This window comes from Mytilus californianus, unplaced genomic scaffold, assembly GCF_021869535.1.
Source record: "Mytilus californianus isolate M0D057914Y unplaced genomic scaffold, xbMytCali1.0.p SCAF_52, whole genome shotgun sequence".
Lineage (NCBI taxonomy): Eukaryota > Metazoa > Mollusca > Bivalvia > Mytilida > Mytilidae > Mytilus > Mytilus californianus.
Window position 1 is genome coordinate 605,770 of NW_026262704.1, and position 22,536 is coordinate 628,305.

Below are 22,536 nucleotides of genomic sequence, written 5' to 3' on the forward strand. Positions count from 1 at the left end.
AAAAACCGGTAACAATGAGGTTGGGAATTCAGAGAAAATTGCAGTTTGAAAGGGGCTGACAAATGTTTTTAATGCCAGAGGGAAGAGGGACTTAAATGATAGTTGAAAATTTTGCATTAGATGCGTATCACTGGTTCGCATCATTATCCTGGCAAAAACAGATCAATACATGAACTGCATGCCTTCATAACGACAATAACTCTTACAATATCGACAATTCAATTAACGATTATATTTTGGAGACGTACACAGCATAAACGGTCGACGAATAAAAGATATCCTGTTACTCTGAAAAGTAAAGATTTTCTCTCTTTCAGTTGCAAGACTTTTATTTTTCTTTGCTGATTTGTTTAACAAATGGACAAGAAAACAACTACAACAATTTAAAAGATCGTCTGAGAGAAACAATACAGGTAACTTCATATTAAGAGGAAAAAAAAATAAAATAAAAAGCAGTACCATGTATTGATTATTGGTATTTACAGATAATAAAACAGAAGTTGACTGTTAACATCTTTTTGTATATATTTTCAAATTTTGAATATGGCCAGATATGATCACATGGGTGACTCTCTAAAATATTGTAAATGATGATTGAACTTGTGTGTATATTAGTTCGTTGGTTTCGTTATTATCTTTGTTGTTTTGTTTATTCGTTATCCATATAACGGTTTCCGAAATTAAAGACGAGAAAAGGAATAATTGGCGATGTCCCTTTAAATGAATTATAAATTATGATTGACATATGGATTTTGCATTTTGTCATTTTCTTATTCAATCTTCCATTAGTTTGTCTGAAAGATTTATCTGAATTCATGCCGTTAGTAAGCTACAAGTGACACGAAGGCGCCAAGTAATTCAATGTCCTCCGCAACTCGTTGTGGCTGGGACCAAAACACGTATCACGAGCATAATTGATAACATTAATAACCTAACTTTTCGGTATCGTATACTGTGTAAAACAAAATGACTTCTTCGTGTGTATTATTTTATGTATTAAAACATTTGTAAAGTCCTTTGCATGGGGTTAAAGCCCATGCCTACAAGGTTTAAGTGTAGTTTTTGATACACACAGAATATATGAAAACTATATTGAATACTTAATCACTTATTTTACGTTAAAATTTGATAGATATGTTCAGACGCACTAACATATCATTGCAGATGCAGAGGGAGCCAAGATCCCAACAAACAAAACAGCTTATGCGGATCCAATTGGAATTAAAAACTATGAATCTTGTGAAAGAACGTCATTTGACAAAGAACAGAGTATGTATAATTCATATTTTATAATTTGAAGAGAATGGTAAACTATTTGAATTCTTACATATTACACGTTTTTACATTTTGCAAGTATCATCATTGAAATATAGAATATAAAGAATTTTCATATAGTCATAAATATATTATATTGTAACAGGTGTTGCATTATTTATTTGTGCCCTATATCATGTATATACACGATACAAGGGTTAAACATGGGTAAGGGAAATAACTTCTACGTATGCTTTGAAGTTACCTGTGCGTTTTTCCTATTGCAGTAATTGAAACCGTGGTTAAGCTTCTCTGTTCAACATGTTGTTAAAATTGGTTTTTGGGGATAAGGCAACAACATTTGAGAATATTGGATAAGTTAAACTCAAACACGGTTTAAATAAAGTCATACGGAATTTTAGCAAGGAACAAGGATGATACGCTGAGAGAGGTATACAATGATGATACATATACTGTGAATGTTTCCTTTAAATCTGTAAACGAGTGTGGGGAATGACTCTTGACATCAATTTGATAAAATCTTTGCAGTTTGCGAGAAAACAAAAATTGAAAAAAAATGAAAGAGATTGAAGATACCAAACGATTTCAAAACTCAAAAGTAGAATACGAACTGAAAACGACATTGCAAATATTAGAAGACGACACAAAGACAAACACCTTTGCAAATCACTACATAGACTTACATTGTAGCAAAGATTACCTATCCTTAACTTAAAATGCAACACTGAATTTCAACAAAACTTTGGCAGATCATGTATGACCCGTGCTCATTCTATTTTGTAAATATCAAACAAGAGGGAACTGTTGGGTTAACCGGGTCTTATAGCATCATAGTCTAAACACTATTGCTATCTTCTTTTCATATGATAAATGACACAAAATCAAAGTAAGCAGTTCATCAAATTTTGTGATTTCAGCTATTTGTAATTTGGAAGTAACAAAAGAAAAAGAAGATGTAAAAGTACATCAACCGTCAACATTTAGTAAGTATACATTTAGTTTATAATAAGCATTGATTTTAGCCGTTAAAGGGACCCACTAAGAATCGTACATTTTGAACTTGATTATACACATAGTGTTCGAAAGCACATATGACATAAAGATAGGTAGGGCAAGCATTTTTTAGATTTGAATAGTTCTGAAGAGATAAATATAGAAATGTACGTTGAGAACTTATAAATAAGTGTTTGTTACTTTTCTACTTTATATACATATATATCTATTAATCTTTGTCTCTGTCTATTTAAACCTCATATCTTGAATTTCAGAACAGCATACAATAACAACAGATGAAGTTAACTTTTTACGAATGGTTCATCTTCTGTTTAGCGTCGCATGTCCAGTTGTCCGACTGGCATTTAACCATGAGATCCAACAAAACAAATTGCGAAAAACACTAGATAGAAATAAGGCATTACTTGAAAAACTATACAGAAGAAAAGACAAGATCATCAATGATTTCCAGTGGAATCTTTTATTTAAAGGTACATACTTAACATAATAGAATGATTACCAAGTCCATTAAGGGTATGCTACTAGATTTGTTAGCGGAAAACAAAAATCTTTTTACAACCCTTTTGTAAACGTCTCCTGCTTTCATATCGATTGTAAGTCCTTTTAAATAAAGCTGCAGTAACATTTAACAAAATCAACAGATTAACAATCGTTTAGGCATTCTACACAAATTCTAAAGTATGTTCCAACATTTCTGATAACTTTGAATCATGTTTAAAGTTAATCTTTCAGATTTTTGTATGTTATTGTGTGTGTTTTTCTGTCTTATTGATATTAACCCCGTTATGAAATTTTATAGAAAATGTCGTCATTTCACAATTTCTTTATTGTTGAAATGACTTTGGATTAATAATTTAAATTCATATCATGTTTGCCTATTTATAACTGGGTTTATAGGATCAAATGTCTGTAACGGAAGAGGTATGCTATCAACCAAATTATACCTGATATTACAAAAACAATTCATTCATAGTTGTGTCCTGTCCGGATTTTAATGGCAGATTTTTTTAATTTATTTCTCTAGACTTGAATCAATTTAAAGCAGGATACATTGTTTTGAATAGACATGTGTTTTGAATGCCAAAGAATGCCAAAGAATACCAAAAACTATTAAGGACATATCAAATTTTTTTTTTGTTTCATATTGCTACCGTTGTATTGATGTATAACCTAAATCTACTAAAATCAATATTAGTAATTACATCTTTTTTTTTAATTCCATGTATTTCCTCATTTTTTTCTGGAGCCTTTATGACCGACAGGGATGGTGTAATCGTAATCGAATGTAATTGATTACATTGCGTTTATATGTTATCGTTGGTTAATCGATTACAGCAAATTATATGATGCAATCAATGATTACTTTTCGATTACATTTCGGTTACTTAAAAACTAGGTTGATGATTTAGAACAATGTTTAAATGAAAAAAAGACAACTGGATGTATTCGTCAGTTTATGGTAGCTCTTTTATTCATATACAGATAAAATAGAATGTATAAATGCATGAAATATGACTTTTATTCAATAGCTATATAACATCCATAGATCTCTCAAAGCTGTCTTACTTTTGTCCAAATTTCCTGAAAAAGTAGACTGTATCTACAGCTTTTGATACAAATGACTTTCAATGCTCGACTTTAATGCTAAAAGTGAAATAAAGGCTGAGTTGATTTTTGTACTACAATATAGTAGAAAAACTTGATACGAGCCTCCATTAAAACAAAATCAACAAACATGTAGAAACATTGCTTTAAGCGATGTTTTGTAAAGTTCTAAATTTCAACTCTTAATATGTTCAACAGCATAGATATGCTCAACTTCCTTTGTTTACTTTTTGTGTATTGTCATGATTGTGTAACATGTAATCGAGAGTAATCTGAAGGTAATGAATTATTTTGATAAAATTAATCGCATGTTATCGATTTCATACAAAAATCAGAGACATCGATTCTTAACTGATTACAAAACGATCCTTAAGGTAATCAATGATTAATCGTTTTTCATTTGACTGTAATCGTGCCCATCCTGGTCTAAGTAGTTCATCTACAGCAATTACTAGCTTTTAAATACCGAGGGTGTGAGTTCAAACCCCACTCGTGGAAGATGTGTTGGGCCTTAATTAACTAGGATTGCCAGTTTTCCTATCGAAGGTCCGTGGTTCTCTCTGAGCACTCCGTTTTCCTCCATCAATAAAAACTGACAGTCACGATATAATCAAACGTGCTGAATGTGATATCATACGCCAACAGTAAATCAGTCAACCAATCATTGGTTTTCTGGTGTTTATAAAGTTAAAAAATTAACCGCGATTCGCTACGGTGAGGAATAAATATACGATCATTCGGCCACATTTAGCCCCTATTGTAAAATAGATTACTTTAGATTATACACATGACTGTTATCACGAATAACAACCAAACCCTGTAATCGTTTGTGCTGATGTGCAATATGGGTTTATTTGTAGAACGTTTTATAACTAAAGGAGAAAATATAAAAACAAAACAAATAGAATTACAAAAAAATTAATCGAGATCTTTTTACTACATATACAAATTCCTAGCGACAAACCTGGTCTCAAAAGAACGTAGCTCAATTATCTAAGATTTTCAAACCTATTTATATAAGCTTTGTCACAAAATTTGAAAGTAAAGTTCTTGATAGTTGCATGTCAGTAGAACAAGTTTGTCAGTATTTTAACACATACAGGTTACAGATATAAAAGTATTTATGAATTGTTTGAGTACTTTTGGAACACAACACAGTGAAATCTTCTTGTGTTCATACAAGTGAGAGGTTTAGCTAGCTATAAAACCAGGTTTAATCCACCATTTTCTACATAAGAAAATGCCTGTACCAAGTCAGGAGTATGACAGTTGTTATCCATTCGTTTGATGTGTTTGAGCTTTTGAATTTGCCATTTACTTAAGAACTTTCCGTTTAGAATTTTCCCCTGAGTTCGGTATTTTTGTAATTTTACTTTTTAGTATACACTTTAAAAATGTACATCTACGAACTGTATGAATGGTTTTCAGCAGCATGGTATTAACATTAAAGAATGTTACGCAGTTCACATATAGCCCATTAAATCAGTGTCGTTATCTCGTAATTTTGTATTATTTTCAAGTGACTTTTTTTCTAGGGGACACAGTTTCATCAGATGATTTTGATATTACACTCATGATTAACCTCTTACGTACACTTGCAAACATCAGTATTGGCGATATATATCCAGCACCATTTAATACAAGTATCAGCGCAATGCTCACCAGAATAAAGTACATAAGAAACAAAGTAATACAGAACGTGAAAGGGCAACTCTCAGAAGATCAGTTCAATCAATATTGGGATGATATAGGACAGGTAAGATATTATTTTATACCACCACAAAATGTTTTCCGTTATCTTGTTACTTTTTTGTTGAATGTACACGATAGTGGTATTAGATAGGCGAAAAATACCAAAGGGACATTCAAACTCATAAGTCGAAAGTAAACTGACATCGCCATGGCGAAAAGAGAAAAAGACCAAAAGCAAAACAACAGTACACAAAACACAACATAGAAAACTTAAAAACTGAGCAACAAATCGGGGTGATCCCGGGAGCTCAGGATGGGTAAGCAAATCCTGTTCACATGTGGCACCCATCATGGTATTATGCGTTTTAAACCCCCTTGCTTTTCAAATTGTTTTTGACAATCAATAACCTTTGCATTTACTATGTGCTGACATTTGTTATTATACATTATGTCAAGTGACACTTAATGTACATCACGTCAAAATTCTTGTTTTGATATTGTCAAAAAATGAAGCGGAAGATACCAAAAAAATCAACATGCATATGTTGTAGAGATCCCAATGTTACCACGGCAAAACGGAAATCGACTAATAAGTCAAAGAACAGTTTACAAAACACTACATAGAAAAAGACTAAAAACCTTAAGACGGAGCAATAAGAATGCCTTGAAAAAAAACGGGACCGCTCTTGAAGATTAAGCCGGCCCTGCTCCATATATGGCACCCAATGTGATGCTCATGACTAGTACAAATTAAGTGATGAGTCTTAATCGGTGATGTTTCAATCGCAGAAATTGGATACGACTATAAGAATATATCCCTTGCCATCTTTGGCTTAATATTGCACAATGTGAATCCAACTCATAATGGAGTCCGATAGAAGACTTTACTTATATAAACCCTTGGTTAAATAATACCTTGTTAATAGGAGAAATACAAACTGATTACACTAACGCATATGCTATGCACAACGGTATTGATGTTATTTATTAATATTTTATTCAAAACAGGCAGTACTGAAATTGGTGTCATCATTTGAACTTGACATTGATAATGATCAGCAGAAGATACGGCTGATCGGTAAGAAAAAAATGTTTCGAAATCTTTAGTGCATGACGTCTGGACACAAAATATGTAAGCTTTTAACAAAAGCTCTACCACTACACTATGTAGCATTTGTATATGAACTCCTGCATAAAATAACAGAAAGATATTAAATGGGGCGGGGTTGGGCGATCAAACAATAAGAATAACAGAATAACGAATAACACCATAGCCAAAACGATGAAAAGAAAAAAAAACAGGTTACTAATATAAAAAATAAGGAGATGTGGTATGATTTACAATATGACAACTTTCCAACAGAGTTCAATTGAAATAGATGCAAGCAATTATAGGCAACGGTACGGCCTTCAACAATCGGCTATTAAAGGCCAAGACATGAAAAATGTGAAACAATTCAAACGAGAAGATTTATTTTCTAAAAACAACATCATGTTAGTACCAATAAAAACAATATCTAAAGATTTAACTACTGTTTAGCAATACGTTTGTTTAAAGGATCAATAAGTGTAAATGGATTTTATCTAAACTTACGAGCTTTATGTACAACATTGACGTAAAACTAGGATGCGATATCATATTTTTGATACAGCCAAACATCCTACTTAAATCTTTGTATCTAATTTGTGGAACCGAAATCACTGACTTATTAGTTTATCAGTTATACATACATTACGTTCATCGCAATATAATACACGACTACAGAAACAGGCATAGCGAACAAACACGTCACAGACAAAAAAAAAGTCAAGCAATAGGAACTCCATCAAAATAATGGGGTAAACTTGGGTTCTCTTGAAGTTGAAAAATGTCCTACTCTACTAATGGCACGATTCATGGTGTACATAACAAGCAAAGATCAGTTTTTAATTCATTCAAGACTCGGATATTATGTAACGGTCATTTAAATCATGATGTTGCCATTAATATTTCATAAGCTTAAGACAAACATATGCACTTAATTTAACAAAAAAAAACCGATTACTTTTTATTGTATCAAAATTAAACCATAGCTCGGCGAAGAAATGTTAGAAAATTATACATTCATGATACAAATTATACTATCATTTAGGGAGTACGATTGACAAACTCAAGCAATAAATACAAATATCTTTTAAAATATCAGTGCCACAAGATAAATTTATTGATGATCAGCTATTTCCATACGCATGTTTAGATAAACTTCAAAATTGCACTCCTCCTAAAATCACTGATCTTTCTATGGAGATATATAAAAAGCTAGGAGATGTAGTGTGATGCCAACGATATAACTATTCAACAGAGAACAAAGAACATGAATGCATGCAACTATATCTCACATTACGTCTATAACAGGCTAAGCCGTGACCAAATGCGAAACATATCCATTGAGAAAAGAATGGTCCGATCAATGTTAAAACAACAAATGAGAAAAACAAGAATAAAGCAGACAGCAACCAACGACACCACTGGTTAACAGGTTCCTTACATTGGGATGGTAGTATGAAGAATATAAAAAAAGCTGGTATTGAATTACTTAGTGGGAGACTTTTTCATCACTTGAGGATACACATTTGTAGATTTTTTTAATTGTAGTGGTGTTTTTATGTAAATATTTGTTTTTTTATATTTTCTTTAGGTAGACTCCTTGCGTTGAACCCGATAACTTTGGATATTAAAAAACTGCGTATTTTTATTGATATGTCTGAAAAATACCCTGCTATGATACTTCAAAAACTAATTTTTGAATATAACTCTTTACAAAATGTAACGACAGAAGATGTACTGAGAGAGGAAAAACACCAACTTTATCATAAAAGGAAGAAACACCAACCATGCTGTAAATGCACCACAGAATTATTTTCCTCCATTAAGATATTTCCGGAGGAGCAGTGGGAGGCGTTGTATGAAATGAACGAGAGTAGCGATTCACATGTTTGTACATCTAATCTAAGAAACTGCTGTGAACGCTATTTTCCCAAAAGGATTAACACATGTAATGTATTAGTGGCCATTGCATTGATTCTTAATATACCAGACATTTTGACCTATATGATAGATCGTTTATGCGTGAATGGAATCGATAAATTTGTGATGCGTAACCAGCATACAATATACCATTCTATGGAGAGAAAGAGGTGTTGCAAATGTCATAAGGGTTATATGGTACCTACTGCAAACCCATTTATCAATAAAGGAGAATGGAACAGACTATTTGTAAAAGAAGACAATATACTATGCTCTGTCGGTAACACAGATTGTTGCTGTCAGTACACAGTAAGAAATTCGATTCAATACACAGACATGGACGACATTTCTTGGTCAAAAATATTTTATGTTGTGGGTCCTATTAGCGTTGTCAGTAAAATCAAAAGTAATGCGCTTTTATACTTTCTTAATTGGAATGTTGATGACCAAACTTTACAAGGAGCGTTAACAGAATTATTGAAGATGATAGACGATGAAAAGTTTTGCAATGATATGTTACGACGTATATCATCCTTTAAACACTGCGAATCAAGGGAAACAATAGCGAATAAAATGGATGCAACTGAGTGGGTTTCAAGACACTTTCGACACCAAAAGGTATGTCTTAAATATTTGTCAAGTTCATTATAATGTTAAAATGTTTTTGAAGAAAAAACTTGAGTTTTTAAGATATTTTCCTTCCTTACTATTTCATCAGTTTTTTTGTGTATAAATAGTTATTTCCAAATTGAATTAAGTATTGGACATTTTAATCAGTTTCATATTCACAAAATCAAATCGTTCAGCTGAAATATATTTTCTCAGAAAATGTTCTATGAGGTAAGCTACCGTATGTAAAAAAAACTGAATTGATTTGAGAAAATTGTTTGAAGAGATCGAATTGTCGCTCTTAGAAGTTTATTTGATTATTTTGTTTCCAGGAAACTACAGAACAACCACTTCAAATAATTTTACTCGATAAAGGTATGTAATGGAATAGATGGTGTGTAATTTTCATGAAACAACAATTCACATTTTAAAAATGTTTTTTGTACATCTTCAACAATTATGACTGATACTTTAACGATTGAATGTTGTTCTTATCACTGTTAACCGTTTCTTAAATTCCCTATAAGTAGTATTGACCAAATGGTCAATGTTACTTAAATTTGAGTATTGAACATTGTCGAGTATTCTGTTGCTATTATTTGGCATTTAGCTCACCTGACCCGAAGGGCCAAGTGAGTTTTTCTCATCACTTGGCGTCGTTAACTTTTTACATTTTGAACTTCTTCTAGAGAACCACTGAATGGAATGAAACCAAACATAGCATGAATGTTCCTTATGAAGTGTTGACCAAGTGTTGTTACTTTGTAGGCGATTCATCATCCAAGATGGCTGGAAGCGGGGGACTTCGTTTAACAAAGAACCCAATGGACAATACATACAAATGTCTTCTTTTAGAGAACCACTAAATGGAATGAAATAAAACATGGCATAAATGTTCCTTATGAGGTGTTGACCAAGCGTTGTAACTTTGTAGGCGATCCAATATCCAAGATGGCCGCCAGCTGGGGACTTCGTTTAACATAGGACCGTATGGACAATACACACAAATGTCTTCTTTTAGAGAACCACTGAGTGGAATGAAACCAAACATGGCATGAATGTTCCTTATGAGGTGCTGACCAGGTGTTGATACTTTGAAGCCGATTCATCATCCAAAATGGCCGCCAGAGTGGGACTTACTTTAACATAGGACCCTATTGGAAATACATACAAATGTCTTCTTTTAGAGAACCACTTATTATAAATGGAATGAAATAAAACATGGCATGCATCTTCCTTATGAGGTTCTAGCCAAGTGTTGTAACTTTGTCGCCCATCAATCATCCAAGATGGCTGCCAGCGGGGAACTTCGTTAAACAAAGGACCCTATGGACAATACATACAAATGTCTTCTTTTAGATAACCACTGAATGAAATGAAACCAAACATGGCATGAATGTTGCTTTTGAGGTGCTGACCAATTGTTGTTACTTTTTAGTCAATCAATCATCCAAGATGGCCGCCAGCGGGGAACTTACTTTAACAAAGGACCATATGTGAAATACATACTTAAGTCTTCTTTTGAAGAACCACATTTTGAACTTCTTCTGGAGAACCACTGAATGGAATGAAACCAAACATGGCATGAATATTCCTTATAAGATGCTGACGAAGTGTTGTTACTTTGTAGCAAATTCATCAACCGAGATGGCTTCCAACGGAGGACTTAGTTTAACAAAGGACCAAATGGGAAATATATACAAATGTCTTCTTCTAAAAAAACGCTTAATGGATTGAAACCAAACATGGTATGAATGTTTCTATTGAGGTGCTGACCAAGTGTTGTTACTTTGTAGCTGATTTGTCATCCAAGATGGCTGCCCGCAGGGGGAGTAAGTTTAACATAGGACCCTATGGGAAATACATACAAATGTTTTCTTCTAGAGAACCACTGAATAGAATGTAACCAAACATTGCATGAATGTTCCTTGTGAGGTGCTGAAGAAGACTTTAATACATGAATCTTTAAAAATTTAGATATACTGCAAACTACAAATATATCAAGATCTTCTCTTAAATCAACATGAGCAAAATTGTCAATTGACATCTTGTTGGAGTTATTGTCCTGATAAAGTCATTTTCTACAATTTCAATGAATTTGTTGGTAATTTCTGTAAACTTTACAAAAGTCTTCTGCTTTTAATTAAATTACTTGGCCAATATTAAACTAAATTTGGTCTAAACCATTATTAGGGTATCTATTTGTACATGATTTCCAAAACCAAAGTAGAATCAGATGAGCGACACAGGCTCTTGAGAGCCTCTAGTTTATATGAATCACGAACCTTTAAAGCCCACATATAATTTTAATTTTGTTTGCATCATACTTTTTATCCAGCAGAATGCGTAATGGATATAGTATATAAAACTGAATATTGGAGGAATGCATGAAATGGTCATGAGTATTTTATTTTTCAAAAGGACTGTTCTTTACCAGACAAACATGATCATATCCTGAATCGAAGTCAACTCATATTATTAATTGATATATCTGAAATCGAATTCATTTGGATTTTATTGATCCCTTAGCGTTCATAATGTTTTTTATTTTTCACTTTCCACATATCAGTGACTAAGCTCAGTTTAATTTTGCAAATGAATATTTGATAATTATTGATAGCATTTATCTCGACTTTGAGTTTACAAATGTATATGTAGTCTTGCTTGGAAGTTGTTTTTCTGTTCCCCGTTTTTTTATTGGTTTAGGTGTTTTCAAAATTGACTGCAAGCTAATTGTCTGAACGGCACTGAATATACCGCGTTGGATAAGTCTAAAAATTGACTGAAATACTTAACAGGACTGAATGATTTATTGTTCAGATGTTTGAGAAAATATCTATACCAAATTTATCGATTGAGACTAAATTTCATTTACTAATGGAAATATTAAACATGATAAATATTGATTCAGAACTGGTCTGGAAATAGCAGACCTTTACAAACCACATATATTTCACATGCTTAAATATTTGGATTTATGAAGTTTTATACAATTTATATTAATAACATATTAGCTGGCTAAAGCAAACTTGCGGATTTCTTTCATTAACCGTTTATGTTAAGAATATCTTTTCATTTTTAGTTGGTCTGAATGTGAAAAGTTTGCAGATCCCTAAAGATTTTCCTTTACCGCACAGAACGTGAGTACAATTCTATCGTTCTTTATTCCAAATATACATTCGAGACATAAAATAAAAAAGGTTAACACAACCATGAGCATAAGGCTCACCAGTAAACACATTTTGATCTGAAACGGTTCTTTTGATCTAAATTATTCAATCATTTTCAGTCATTTGTTTTCTTTGTTGCGTTTTGTGACCTGTTTTTGTTTTCGTCGTTTTCATATTTTGCCATGGCATTTTCAGTCTGTTTTTGACTTGTGAGTTTGAATATCCCTTTGGTACAAAATGTGTGTTTCGCCTGTCTTTCAGCCTTTTGTTAAAAAAGGAGAGTCTGGGGTATGATTGCAAACGAGACAACACACCACCAAAGATCATCTGACTTGTACGTTTAAAACTATAGGTCACCGTACGGCCTTCAATTATGAGCAAAACCCATACTGCATAGCTAGCTGTAAAAAGTCCTGAAATGTAAACAAATCTTAACGAGAAAAAATAACACCTGATGTATGTACAATTATGGTCAATGTGTTATAGATAATGCATATTTCAAGGTTTATCTTGAGGTATAACACACCGAGGGGTGTCAGGATTGGTCAAATGAAAGACAGACCGTAGGGAGGTCTTTCTTTTGACAATCCTGACACCCTGAGGTGTGTTATGCGACAAGAAAAACCTTAAAATATGCATTATCTGACTTATATACCGTCAACAAATATTATTTTCTGCAAAGATTTGCAGTATTTTCATCCTATTTTACCGACCACACTAAAGTGGGATATTCTTTTCTGATGTGTTCAGGTTTTAATACGCCATATGGCTCATTTATAATGTGTAATAAAACTCACTGATTAATCAAGATATATAAACTTTCGAAATCATTGTCCAGTTTCAATAGAAATATTACTGTAACTGCATGAAGCAAGACACAAATGAATTGTTACAGTGTATGAAAAATACAAGTCACTTTGTAGGTAATTTATTGTATCAACTTTGTTTATGAAAGAGGGATGCTACGTTTTTTTGTTTATTTTCGTGACATTTTCATCTCTGAAAGCAGATTATGTTTTCAACAAATTTTTAAACGAAACATTCAGAGTAATTTTTTATTTCTCTTTTGTCTGGCAATACAACTTTTTTTTTATTTAACTCAGAATCAGGATTAAATATCATACACCCCCCATTTTAAAGTACGTGGATGTTATTCTATAGAAAATAAGAATATTGGGTCATTTTATCATTATTTAGAGTAAAAGGTATATATATATATATGTTGTGTACAAATTGTAATGTTGTACAAATTATAATTTGTACAGTATTTTTGTACAAGTTATCAGTATTTTGTAAATCTCTTTACATATTAATTAAATTAAATAAGCACAGTGTCTTTGGTTAAGCTTATCACTGTTTAATTCCACAACTACATGCTACAGTCTTGCATATAGTACTGACACAAAGTTTATATAAAAACACTAAAAGATTGTTAACAACACAGGATACCTATCAAACGAATCAAATGTTTAAGTAACTTAAAGATTCCATTTTAATCAGGACAATAATGACCTTATACAGGTCATTATTATATGCCTTGTAGCACATTGCATTGAAACTTGGTATCGTCCGGGTTGATTCTTCAAAAGAACGACCTGTCGTTCTGAAAGAAAAAATATCCATGCAGGTATATAATTAGACTTCATCTACTGCGGTAAATCAAGAACGGTTCTGACTATTCTCTTGCAGTCATTTTAGCTATGTTGAATATTTGTTCAAACTGCTCAGTCGTTACTATTGACAATCACACAGTATCATCATAGTGAATTCTCTGAAAAGCTACTGAACAGTATTACATGGGCTGCAAGCGAAGTATCTGTACAGTACTGAATTTACCGCCGTTGATAGTCTAAAAATTGACCGAAAGAGTGAGCAAGACTGGTAATTTGTTCAGAATTGTCAGATGATGATAAGATCAACATGACTGTTTGATATCACAATTGATAATTTGATATACCAGGGAAAATATCAACCAGTACACAATCTTGGTAATGATTTTATACACAAATAGAGTTTCCTACAGATACATCCGAACTCCTACCTAATTCTGTGCATCTATCAAAGAATTTAGTAATAGTTATAAAAAATGTGTGGTAACGAAATTCCCGAATTTCTATTTTAACAGTTATGCATGTATATCATGGCAATTGACATCTTACACGTTACTTCAACCACGAACAGCAAGAAGTCAAGAAATATACCAACCATTAGAAGGAGCCAAAGGAACATTGCCGTCCAAAAAAAATCAAATTAACAATTTGGAACAAATTTGTCATTTTATAAAGGGTTACCGTGAGACACTTAAATATCCAAATCTATGAAAAGTGCAATATTGAAGTTTATATTTGATATGCTACCTTGGATAAACATCCGCAGTATAATATTAGAAATGCTTGATTATTAACAAATCTCATATCAAAGGGGTGTAAATGGTGCCCACTAGTAAACCCAAAGCATGTGAATAAGATTTGATGCCGAGACCTACCAAAAGCTTATGACGTCTTTACAGTAAATCCTTGGATGCGTACTGATTGATGCTTTAGTCTGGGTGAACATTGTCAATTTGTTAATTGAAATTGATTAAGAACGAAATTTAATTAGTTACACGCTCTTATTTCGGTGCTTTTTGTCGATTATTAGTAAGTGGTTTTTGTGTCTCGTTCCGATCTTTTCAGCTGATTTTTACAGTTTGTTCTAATGTTATGCTGTATCACCACTGTCCCAGATAAGGGGAACGCTTGAGTGCTCACAAGTATGTTTAACCCCGTCCCCAGTCAGAAGCCTGTATTACAGTGGTTGTCGTTGGTTCGTGTATCTAATATTTGTTTTTCGTAAATTGTTTTGATATAAATTAGGCCGTTAGTTTTCTCGTTGAAATTGTTTCACATTGTTCATGTCGGGTCCTTGTATAGCCCACTTAACTGTTTAGATGTGTTCCTTGTTGGAAGCCGTACGGTCGACTCTAATTTCTAACTACCGCTTCTTTCTAATTCGGATTGATAGTTGGCAATCAAATCACATCTCCTCATTTGTATATCGAAGGATCATTTCATTAAAAAAGAACAAAAGCTCGCTTGATAAGATTAAGATGTTATGGTATGTAGTGTCAAAAACTCCGAACTGCTCACCAAATTGAATCGACCACCTATAGCATTAATTAGTATTATTTGATATGCGTTATCACAAAGAAGGATGATAAGTTCTTTTATTGTAATAAGTAGTTTAGTTAAAAGGACAGAATTATTAGTTGTAGAACAGTTACTAGAAGCCGGTACTAAATAGTTGTTGTGAAGTTTAGGCAGCCGATACATAGTGCAGACCATCAAATGTTCACAGGAGGCATTCGGCTAAGATGCTGACATGATTTTATACTATTTGACTCTCTGTTGAGCGCGTTACGAACGATGTTTGTATGGCAGAGGACTCTCTCCCTGAGACCCCGTCTGACCCCTTGTCGAGCTCATTCTATTCTCATGCATCACGACGGGTACAAAAAATGGAGCAAGCTCTGCACACCATCCCAGATCACCTGATATCAATTCCGATTTTTATTGTACGAATCGCGTTGCTTTGTCTTGTTAGTTGTGTAGTTATGTTGATTTTTGTAGATTGTTGTTTTTGTTTTTTTAATCGTTTCGTTATTACGTTTTTGCACAAGTTTTGTCGGTTTCTCTTGAATTTTAATTATGCCTTTGATATCCTCTATCTCTCTTTTGAACACTGATAAACTACGGTTGCCTTCTATTCACTGTTAACGTCGGCTAAGTCAAAGGTGACTTAAGATGTACTGGCATTTCTTGCGATTCTCAAAAAAGTCTTATGCATATGACTTTCCAAATGCTTGTCCGTATACCTATCGAAAGATATTCTTACAACACTTGTGTCGCATGGTACTGTATCATATGGTATGTATTTCTATTATATATCGCAGTATCACATCGAATCAAATAATGTTGTATGCTTTGATATGGTATCTATTCGTTTATTTTTCAAAATACAACGATTTTAATAAGAATTTATCTTTTCATCTTAAAGGCTTGTAAATTGTTGTTATATTGTTTGTAATATGTTGCAGTAAAAAGTTCATGGATCTCAATTCAGAAGAAAATCATTTCTTAGTGGCAGTCCATGCACTAACACAAATTGTATATCCTGTAATACAAAATGAATTTGATAGACTATGTCCTGATCAGGAATTAGAAAAAATCCGTATAGATATGTATGAGCAGCAAAAGGCTCAGCATTGTAATGATTTGCACAAGGATGGAAATAAAAGCAGAAAGGAAAGAATATACCTTACACAGAATCAACAGCAACAACTCTTTTCACCAAAAAGTTAGTTTATTATTTTTTAGGCCTCTTTATTTTCTTACACATGCACATACTTCTGCTTTGAAAAAAGTTTGTAGTTTATTAAGTGGTTTGTTGATTTTGTAAAATAGTCACATAATTCACCATTCTAAAAACTCCTTAAATTAACATGAAACACAAATTAGCGTTTCTTTATGTATCTATGGTATGCAAGGAAGATTCCGCTTGTATTTTGTGTATATGAAAACGTGAAAGCCACTTTTGTGTACAATTGGGTTTTTTCAAAATAAAATCATGCATTTAAAATAACTGGTCGATCAAAAGATTGAACAAAATTGTTCAATGTAATGGTACTAAAATCGTATCTGTAAATAGTACAAAATGTTTCCAAATTTGAAAAATATTAAAAAAGATGTCTTGAAACGAACAAAAAACAAAATCATAAAATATTTTCTCGTCCACTAAGTTTGTTGTCACATCCAGAGCATAATCATATCTAAGTATATCACAGTTAAACTATTTTATAAGAAATTGTTCCTAATGATGTTTTAATTTTGAATTTGATATTCATATGTGAAAACGTATAGATTAGGACTAGTAAACGTGTATTAATATCACGACAATATATGACTGACGTTTACAAAACTAATCATGTGCTACATGTACTAGACACACAAACATCAACAAACATACATAAACTCAACGCAGGATTAGGACAGGACAAATATCTCAGACTTTTCATATGTCATCCTTATGTAAGTTCAGAGATTAAAGACTAAGAACGTTTACAATTAAAAGATAAAGCTGTTAACTGTATTACAGGTAAGTTAAAAATCAATTAATCATCCAGATAATATGATTTTATTTCTTTAGAAGAAGAATCGAAGAACTTAGATTTAAAATTGATGATTTACATTCTGAAAAAACGAATCGAAGAGGAGGGCAAGGAAGATGGCGTTGGTCAATTAGAAGTAATCGATAACATCAGGCGAGAAATTGTTCAAAGTAGTAGCGGAGTTTTAACTGAAACACGTTTCCAAGATATCATAAAAAGTATTAGAAAGGTAAGTCAATAACCGGATCCCTTTTAAGATTGTAAATACTGTTCATAGTTTAAAGTACGAAATATGTTTTTTTTTCTCATTCAAAGTATAAAACTGTTTATGTATTGTCAATGAAATCTCAGCGTTTGTATTCAACAGATATAAAACATTAGTTATTAGATATCTGATAGAATACAAATGACAATTCATTTGGAGATGTAATTCAAGATTAATATTGATCTTTCTTGCAATCAGTTATCCTTTTGTTTACATCATAACACTATATCACACGTTTATAGATATAGAAACATAAAACTGGTCCAGAAAAATACATTATGTCTGTGACACTATAACATATCGTTATAATTTCAGGCAGTAATGCATTTCGGAGGAGAATTTTAATGAGGAAAAAGTATTTAACATTCATCAAATACAAAATATTAATTTTCTAGGTAAGTATATTCAACTCTCTTGATAATGTAACTTCTAAGGTGTTTATACTGCGTATGGTATGCATTGTATTTCGAACTGTGATGCCGGTTAAGTATTTTAAATGCTGAATAATTGAAACGGATTTATTTCTGAGTAGAACATTTATTTTTGTGTGTGAATAACCAGTAATAATATATGCATGTAATAGTTTTTCTCTGGTTTCTGTTATTGCTATTCGTTCCTTTTTTTTCCTTATCTATATCCATTATCATTTTAGTCATGATAATAATTGTTAAATTTAAATTATTACTATTATTATTATTTTTATTTTTATTATTATTATTATTATTATTATTATTATTATTTTATGTTATTATAATTACATTTTATCATTGAACTAAGGAAGTAGTCTCGGGTTACCGATCAATTAGTATAGAAAATCTGCATCTACGGCTATGGATAATGCGGACATAAGTTATATGACTGCTCTGGACCAATTCGTATGGTTCTTCTTTTCAAATTTAAATAGGTTACTCCTGTAAGAGTTACACAATTGGAAAGAATTTTAGACAATATCAAATGAACATATCTGGTGTAATGTCATAATGTTACAAAGTTGCAAAAGAAATGTGATTAAAAACAAAACACTTGCTCAGTCGTGATAATCACATTATTACCTAGGTTGCAATTTGTACTTTTTAAATTTCATCATTTCTTTATCGCTTTCATTCTCTGAATCCCAATCGATCCTGAACATACTGAACTCAAGTAAAATTTCTAACTGTTCTCATAACAAATTCTTTGAAGTAGGATAAGGCGTTTTACTGTCGTTAAAGATGTGTTACTCTCTAAAGAAAGGTAACAAAAAAATGTTCACGAAGATTATTTTACTGAATGAACTGAAGTTTAATACAAATTTGAAAATCGGTTTTCTTTTTTAAGAGATTTTTCGCATAGTAGATATGACTCTATAAGGTTATTGCAACAATTACAAGAGGAGAAATGTACATATTCTTTTATCTCAAGAAAATTCTATAATTTGTCCAAAAGTAGAAGAAACTTACTTTTTTTTTAGTTGTTTTCTTCCAGTAAACAATTCGCTGATATGCTTTCCGTATGCAGTGAAATCAGCGTGACCTTTCTCACAAAAACCCGGTGATCGCAATACGCATGGATCTATCATTGAAATAGAATATTATCTTACTGTACATGCTTTACACGTGCTCAATGTCCATGCTTCTTTGTTGATTGTTTATTTATGTGATAATCGGTAAACTACGGCTTCAAAACATGAAAATTATTTAGCTGCCATACTTTCACATCATAACAGACCGAGATTTTTTTTTGACGATTGTACGATATGGATGCCTAAAAAACGATAAAATCGGGCACAGAAGACTAAGTTTGTGATATATACTTGCATTTGTTCAAGAATTGGATGAATATTATTTTTCATCAGTCACTCGTTTCATATGACTTTAAACTATGGTATGCCGGAAGCGTATTTTATAACTTGAAATACTTTATTTTGATTCCATTTTCGATATGGATGCAGGTAGAATATATATATATATATATATCAAAACGAATGATGTTTTAGTATGTACTGTTTTCAAAATAGTATACCTGTTTTCATTCCAGAATAAATTCAGAAGGACCAATGATATAATTATAACCATGAAACAGTTGGACGAACATACATAATCTTATTCCAGGAGTATACTATTCATATACATATTATATACATGTATCTCCATCATGTAAATCTCTGAAATCTGGACATTGTCTGCTTATACATTTGGTCATTTATATTAGCCCGTCAACGTTTGTAGACAAAGGCTATGGATTTTCAAATGTTTTGTCAACGAGTCAACAAGCATCACCTTAGTCGATATGCGCATCACAAGCAGTAAAATTGCTATTCATTAAACATTGTTAAAAGCTTAACACAAACAATACTTTTTGTTTCTACTAGCAAATGACTTTATGTGTACAATGTATTATGTCAGTAATACTGTCTTATATGTCCGATACCCATCCAGTAAATTAACATACACGTGAACACTAAGGCTAACACTTGATTGAACGAGTAGAACAATCTATAAATATGACAACATGGACGAATTTGTCAGGCTTATAAGATGATATAATGTCCTTAAATATTATTTTTCAACAATCTTTTAGTTTAATCTGTTCTCATGAGAGCTATTGTAGATAGAGAAAAACTTTATATAACTTAAATAACCAGAACTCAACACATACCCTTTATCACCAGGTGACTCCCCATACATCAAAAACTGGAAATATAAAGGATATGCATAGGGAACAAAGGTTAACATAATTTGATCTATAACCGTCAAAGTGATATGCACAGGCTCTCATAAAACTAAACAAAAAACATTTTGTCATTTCTAGTCTTTCAGTCAATTTACAGACCATATTGCATAAATCAAAAGAGCACGACTAAACAATTTACAGGTCAAACATAGTTGATGATGTCAAGATCACACTGACCGTATACAAAAGAGAGACAAATGATACGAAAGGGATACTCAATCTTTTAAGTCAAAATCAAACCTTGAATGCCAATGCAAAAAAAAAAACAAAAAACAAAAAACAATTGAAAGACATACAGTTTAAATATCGAAAATCAAAGAGTTATTAACACAAATAGGACCAAAAAGAGAGATGATATCAGGAGCTCTGGAAGAGTTAGAATATCTTACTCTTCAAGTGGCTCCTGTCTTAATAGTCATTTCAGTACAAAACCAGTAATTAAGTCTAATTCGGTTAGTCACATTCGGAGAAAAGAGGACAATATAATTGTTACGACAATTGGAACAAATCCGTCGTCATCTGCGATATAGAAATTCCATAACGGTCAGTCGACTCGTGAAAGCGTCCGATAATGGTTGTTTAACAGATTTAAATTCAATAACTAGTGATATGATATATTTTTTGACAATTGTTGTAATGATTAAGCTGTATTTTACCATTTATATTGCTGCAATTTATGGTATATCAGTGTTTAATTTAGGTACAAGTACATACTTCAATCGAAAATGTCTCCCTTTTTTTCCTTGGGCGTACAATAAATCTTATTTACGATCTAATATTTAGTTTAAACAAAGCTGCATTATTATAGTGAACTAAGTGCAATTTTGAGATGTTATATGTGTGTTTTTTGTAGTAGTTTAGGATGAAAAGATAATTATGTATTTTCCGACAAAGTGTGTTTGGCAGATCGAAATTTTTTATTGAATCCTGTGTATAGTTCTATTGAGGAATTTTAAAAACACTTTACCTGAGAACAATGCTTCGATCGAATTATTGATATAAATAAATCTTATAATATGCGTGGTATTATTTGACATGTTTACCAGACCAAACAATGTAAACAACAAAAATGTAAGTAAACTTTCTGATTAAATTCACATTATCGCTTGTTCTATTATTATGTTCATTGAAATATACGAAATGTCTAGAGCGTCAATCTTTTTTTAATGTCAAAATTAATTTATAATTAATAATTTAATCGTCTGTCTACACACAAAACTAGATGTTGATACCAATGCACTGTTTAATTCGTTAATAAATCTTTCACTTTTCATTTATTGTGTGGGACTTATAGCAAACACAATCTTTGATATTTCTTGATTTAAAGCCAATATCGGAATGGAATGCTATCTAAATTAACTAGAATGTACTTTGCTTTTATCATGTACAAAAAAAAGCTAAACGGATAATCGAATGTATTCCCATGTGAAGGGAATGAACATTTGCAGAATGGCTTTCTAACATGATATGTTCTTTTTGGTCAGATTAAGATATCGGGGTTTGCAAACGTAAACTACTTCCTAAATCAACTCATCCTAGAATCTTTGAAAGTTTAAACCATTATAAAATCCCGTCATTGTAATATTGGGCTATGGTATTTTTTTTTTTGTATTCTTGTCTCTCATTTTTGTTAATGTGCTTTGTCTATATGCCTTCTTGTGCATATTTGTTTGTTTCCATAGTGATTAAGATTATAACACAATGTTGACTGCTGTATTCCTATTTTTGACAATTTTACCTCTTATGTCTGTTTGTTTTGTTCACACATCGTTGTCAATATAATGGAATTTTATTCGACTGTCATACAAATGAGAGGTTTAGCTAGCTATAAAACTAGGTTTCAACCACCATTTCTACTAAAGAAAATGCCTTTATCAAGTCAGGAATATGACAGTTGTAATCCATTTGTTTGATGTGTCTGAGCTTTTGATTTTTGCTATTTGATTAGAGACTTTTCGTTTTGAATTTTCCTCGGAGTTCAGTATTTATGTGATTTTACTTTTTATTCAACCTGACTTTTACTTTATTTAATCCCAGTAAT

At 32.0% G+C, this 22,536-nt stretch overlaps 1 protein-coding gene and 2 long non-coding RNA genes across 3 annotated transcripts in view; all 3 read left to right on the plus strand.

The window, feature by feature from the left end:
• The first annotated feature begins 327 nt into the window (after positions 1-327).
• Positions 328-9,585, plus strand: LOC127703857 (uncharacterized). The gene is made up of 8 exons (XM_052207935.1): positions 328-413; positions 1,165-1,269; positions 2,193-2,258; positions 2,544-2,759; positions 5,430-5,650; positions 6,595-6,664; positions 8,265-9,211; positions 9,535-9,585. Exons 4-8 carry the CDS (start codon positions 2,585-2,587, stop codon positions 9,583-9,585), a joined length of 1,464 nt encoding a protein of 487 aa, XP_052063895.1. The 5' UTR covers positions 328-413; positions 1,165-1,269; positions 2,193-2,258; positions 2,544-2,584.
• Positions 9,586-16,453: 6,868 nt separating this feature from the next.
• LOC127703847 (uncharacterized) lies at positions 16,454-20,262 on the plus strand. The gene is made up of 4 exons (XR_007983082.1): positions 16,454-16,707; positions 17,557-17,747; positions 18,099-18,178; positions 19,800-20,262. It is a non-coding gene; the product is annotated as an uncharacterized LOC127703847 (long non-coding RNA).
• Positions 20,263-20,328: 66 nt separating this feature from the next.
• LOC127703850 (uncharacterized) overlaps positions 20,329-22,536 on the plus strand; it is a 62,135-nt gene continuing 59,927 nt past the window's right edge. Inside the window, exon 1 of the long non-coding RNA XR_007983084.1 lies at positions 20,329-21,566. This is a non-coding gene — a long non-coding RNA (uncharacterized LOC127703850). The remainder of the gene's footprint in view (positions 21,567-22,536) is intronic.

What these genes read in the sequence shown, in the direction of transcription:
- LOC127703857 (XM_052207935.1), top strand. Translation starts at nt 2,585, where the DNA reads ATGGTTCATCTTCTGTTTAGCGTCGCATGTCCAGTTGTCCGACTGGCA. An exon ending in GTGGAATCTTTTATTTAAAG is followed by an intron (nt 2,760 to 5,429) that starts GTACATACTTAA and finishes CTTTTTTTCTAG; the next exon opens with GGGACACAGTTTCATCAGAT. An exon ending in GCAGAAGATACGGCTGATCG is followed by an intron (nt 6,665 to 8,264) that starts GTAAGAAAAAAA and finishes TATTTTCTTTAG; the next exon opens with GTAGACTCCTTGCGTTGAAC.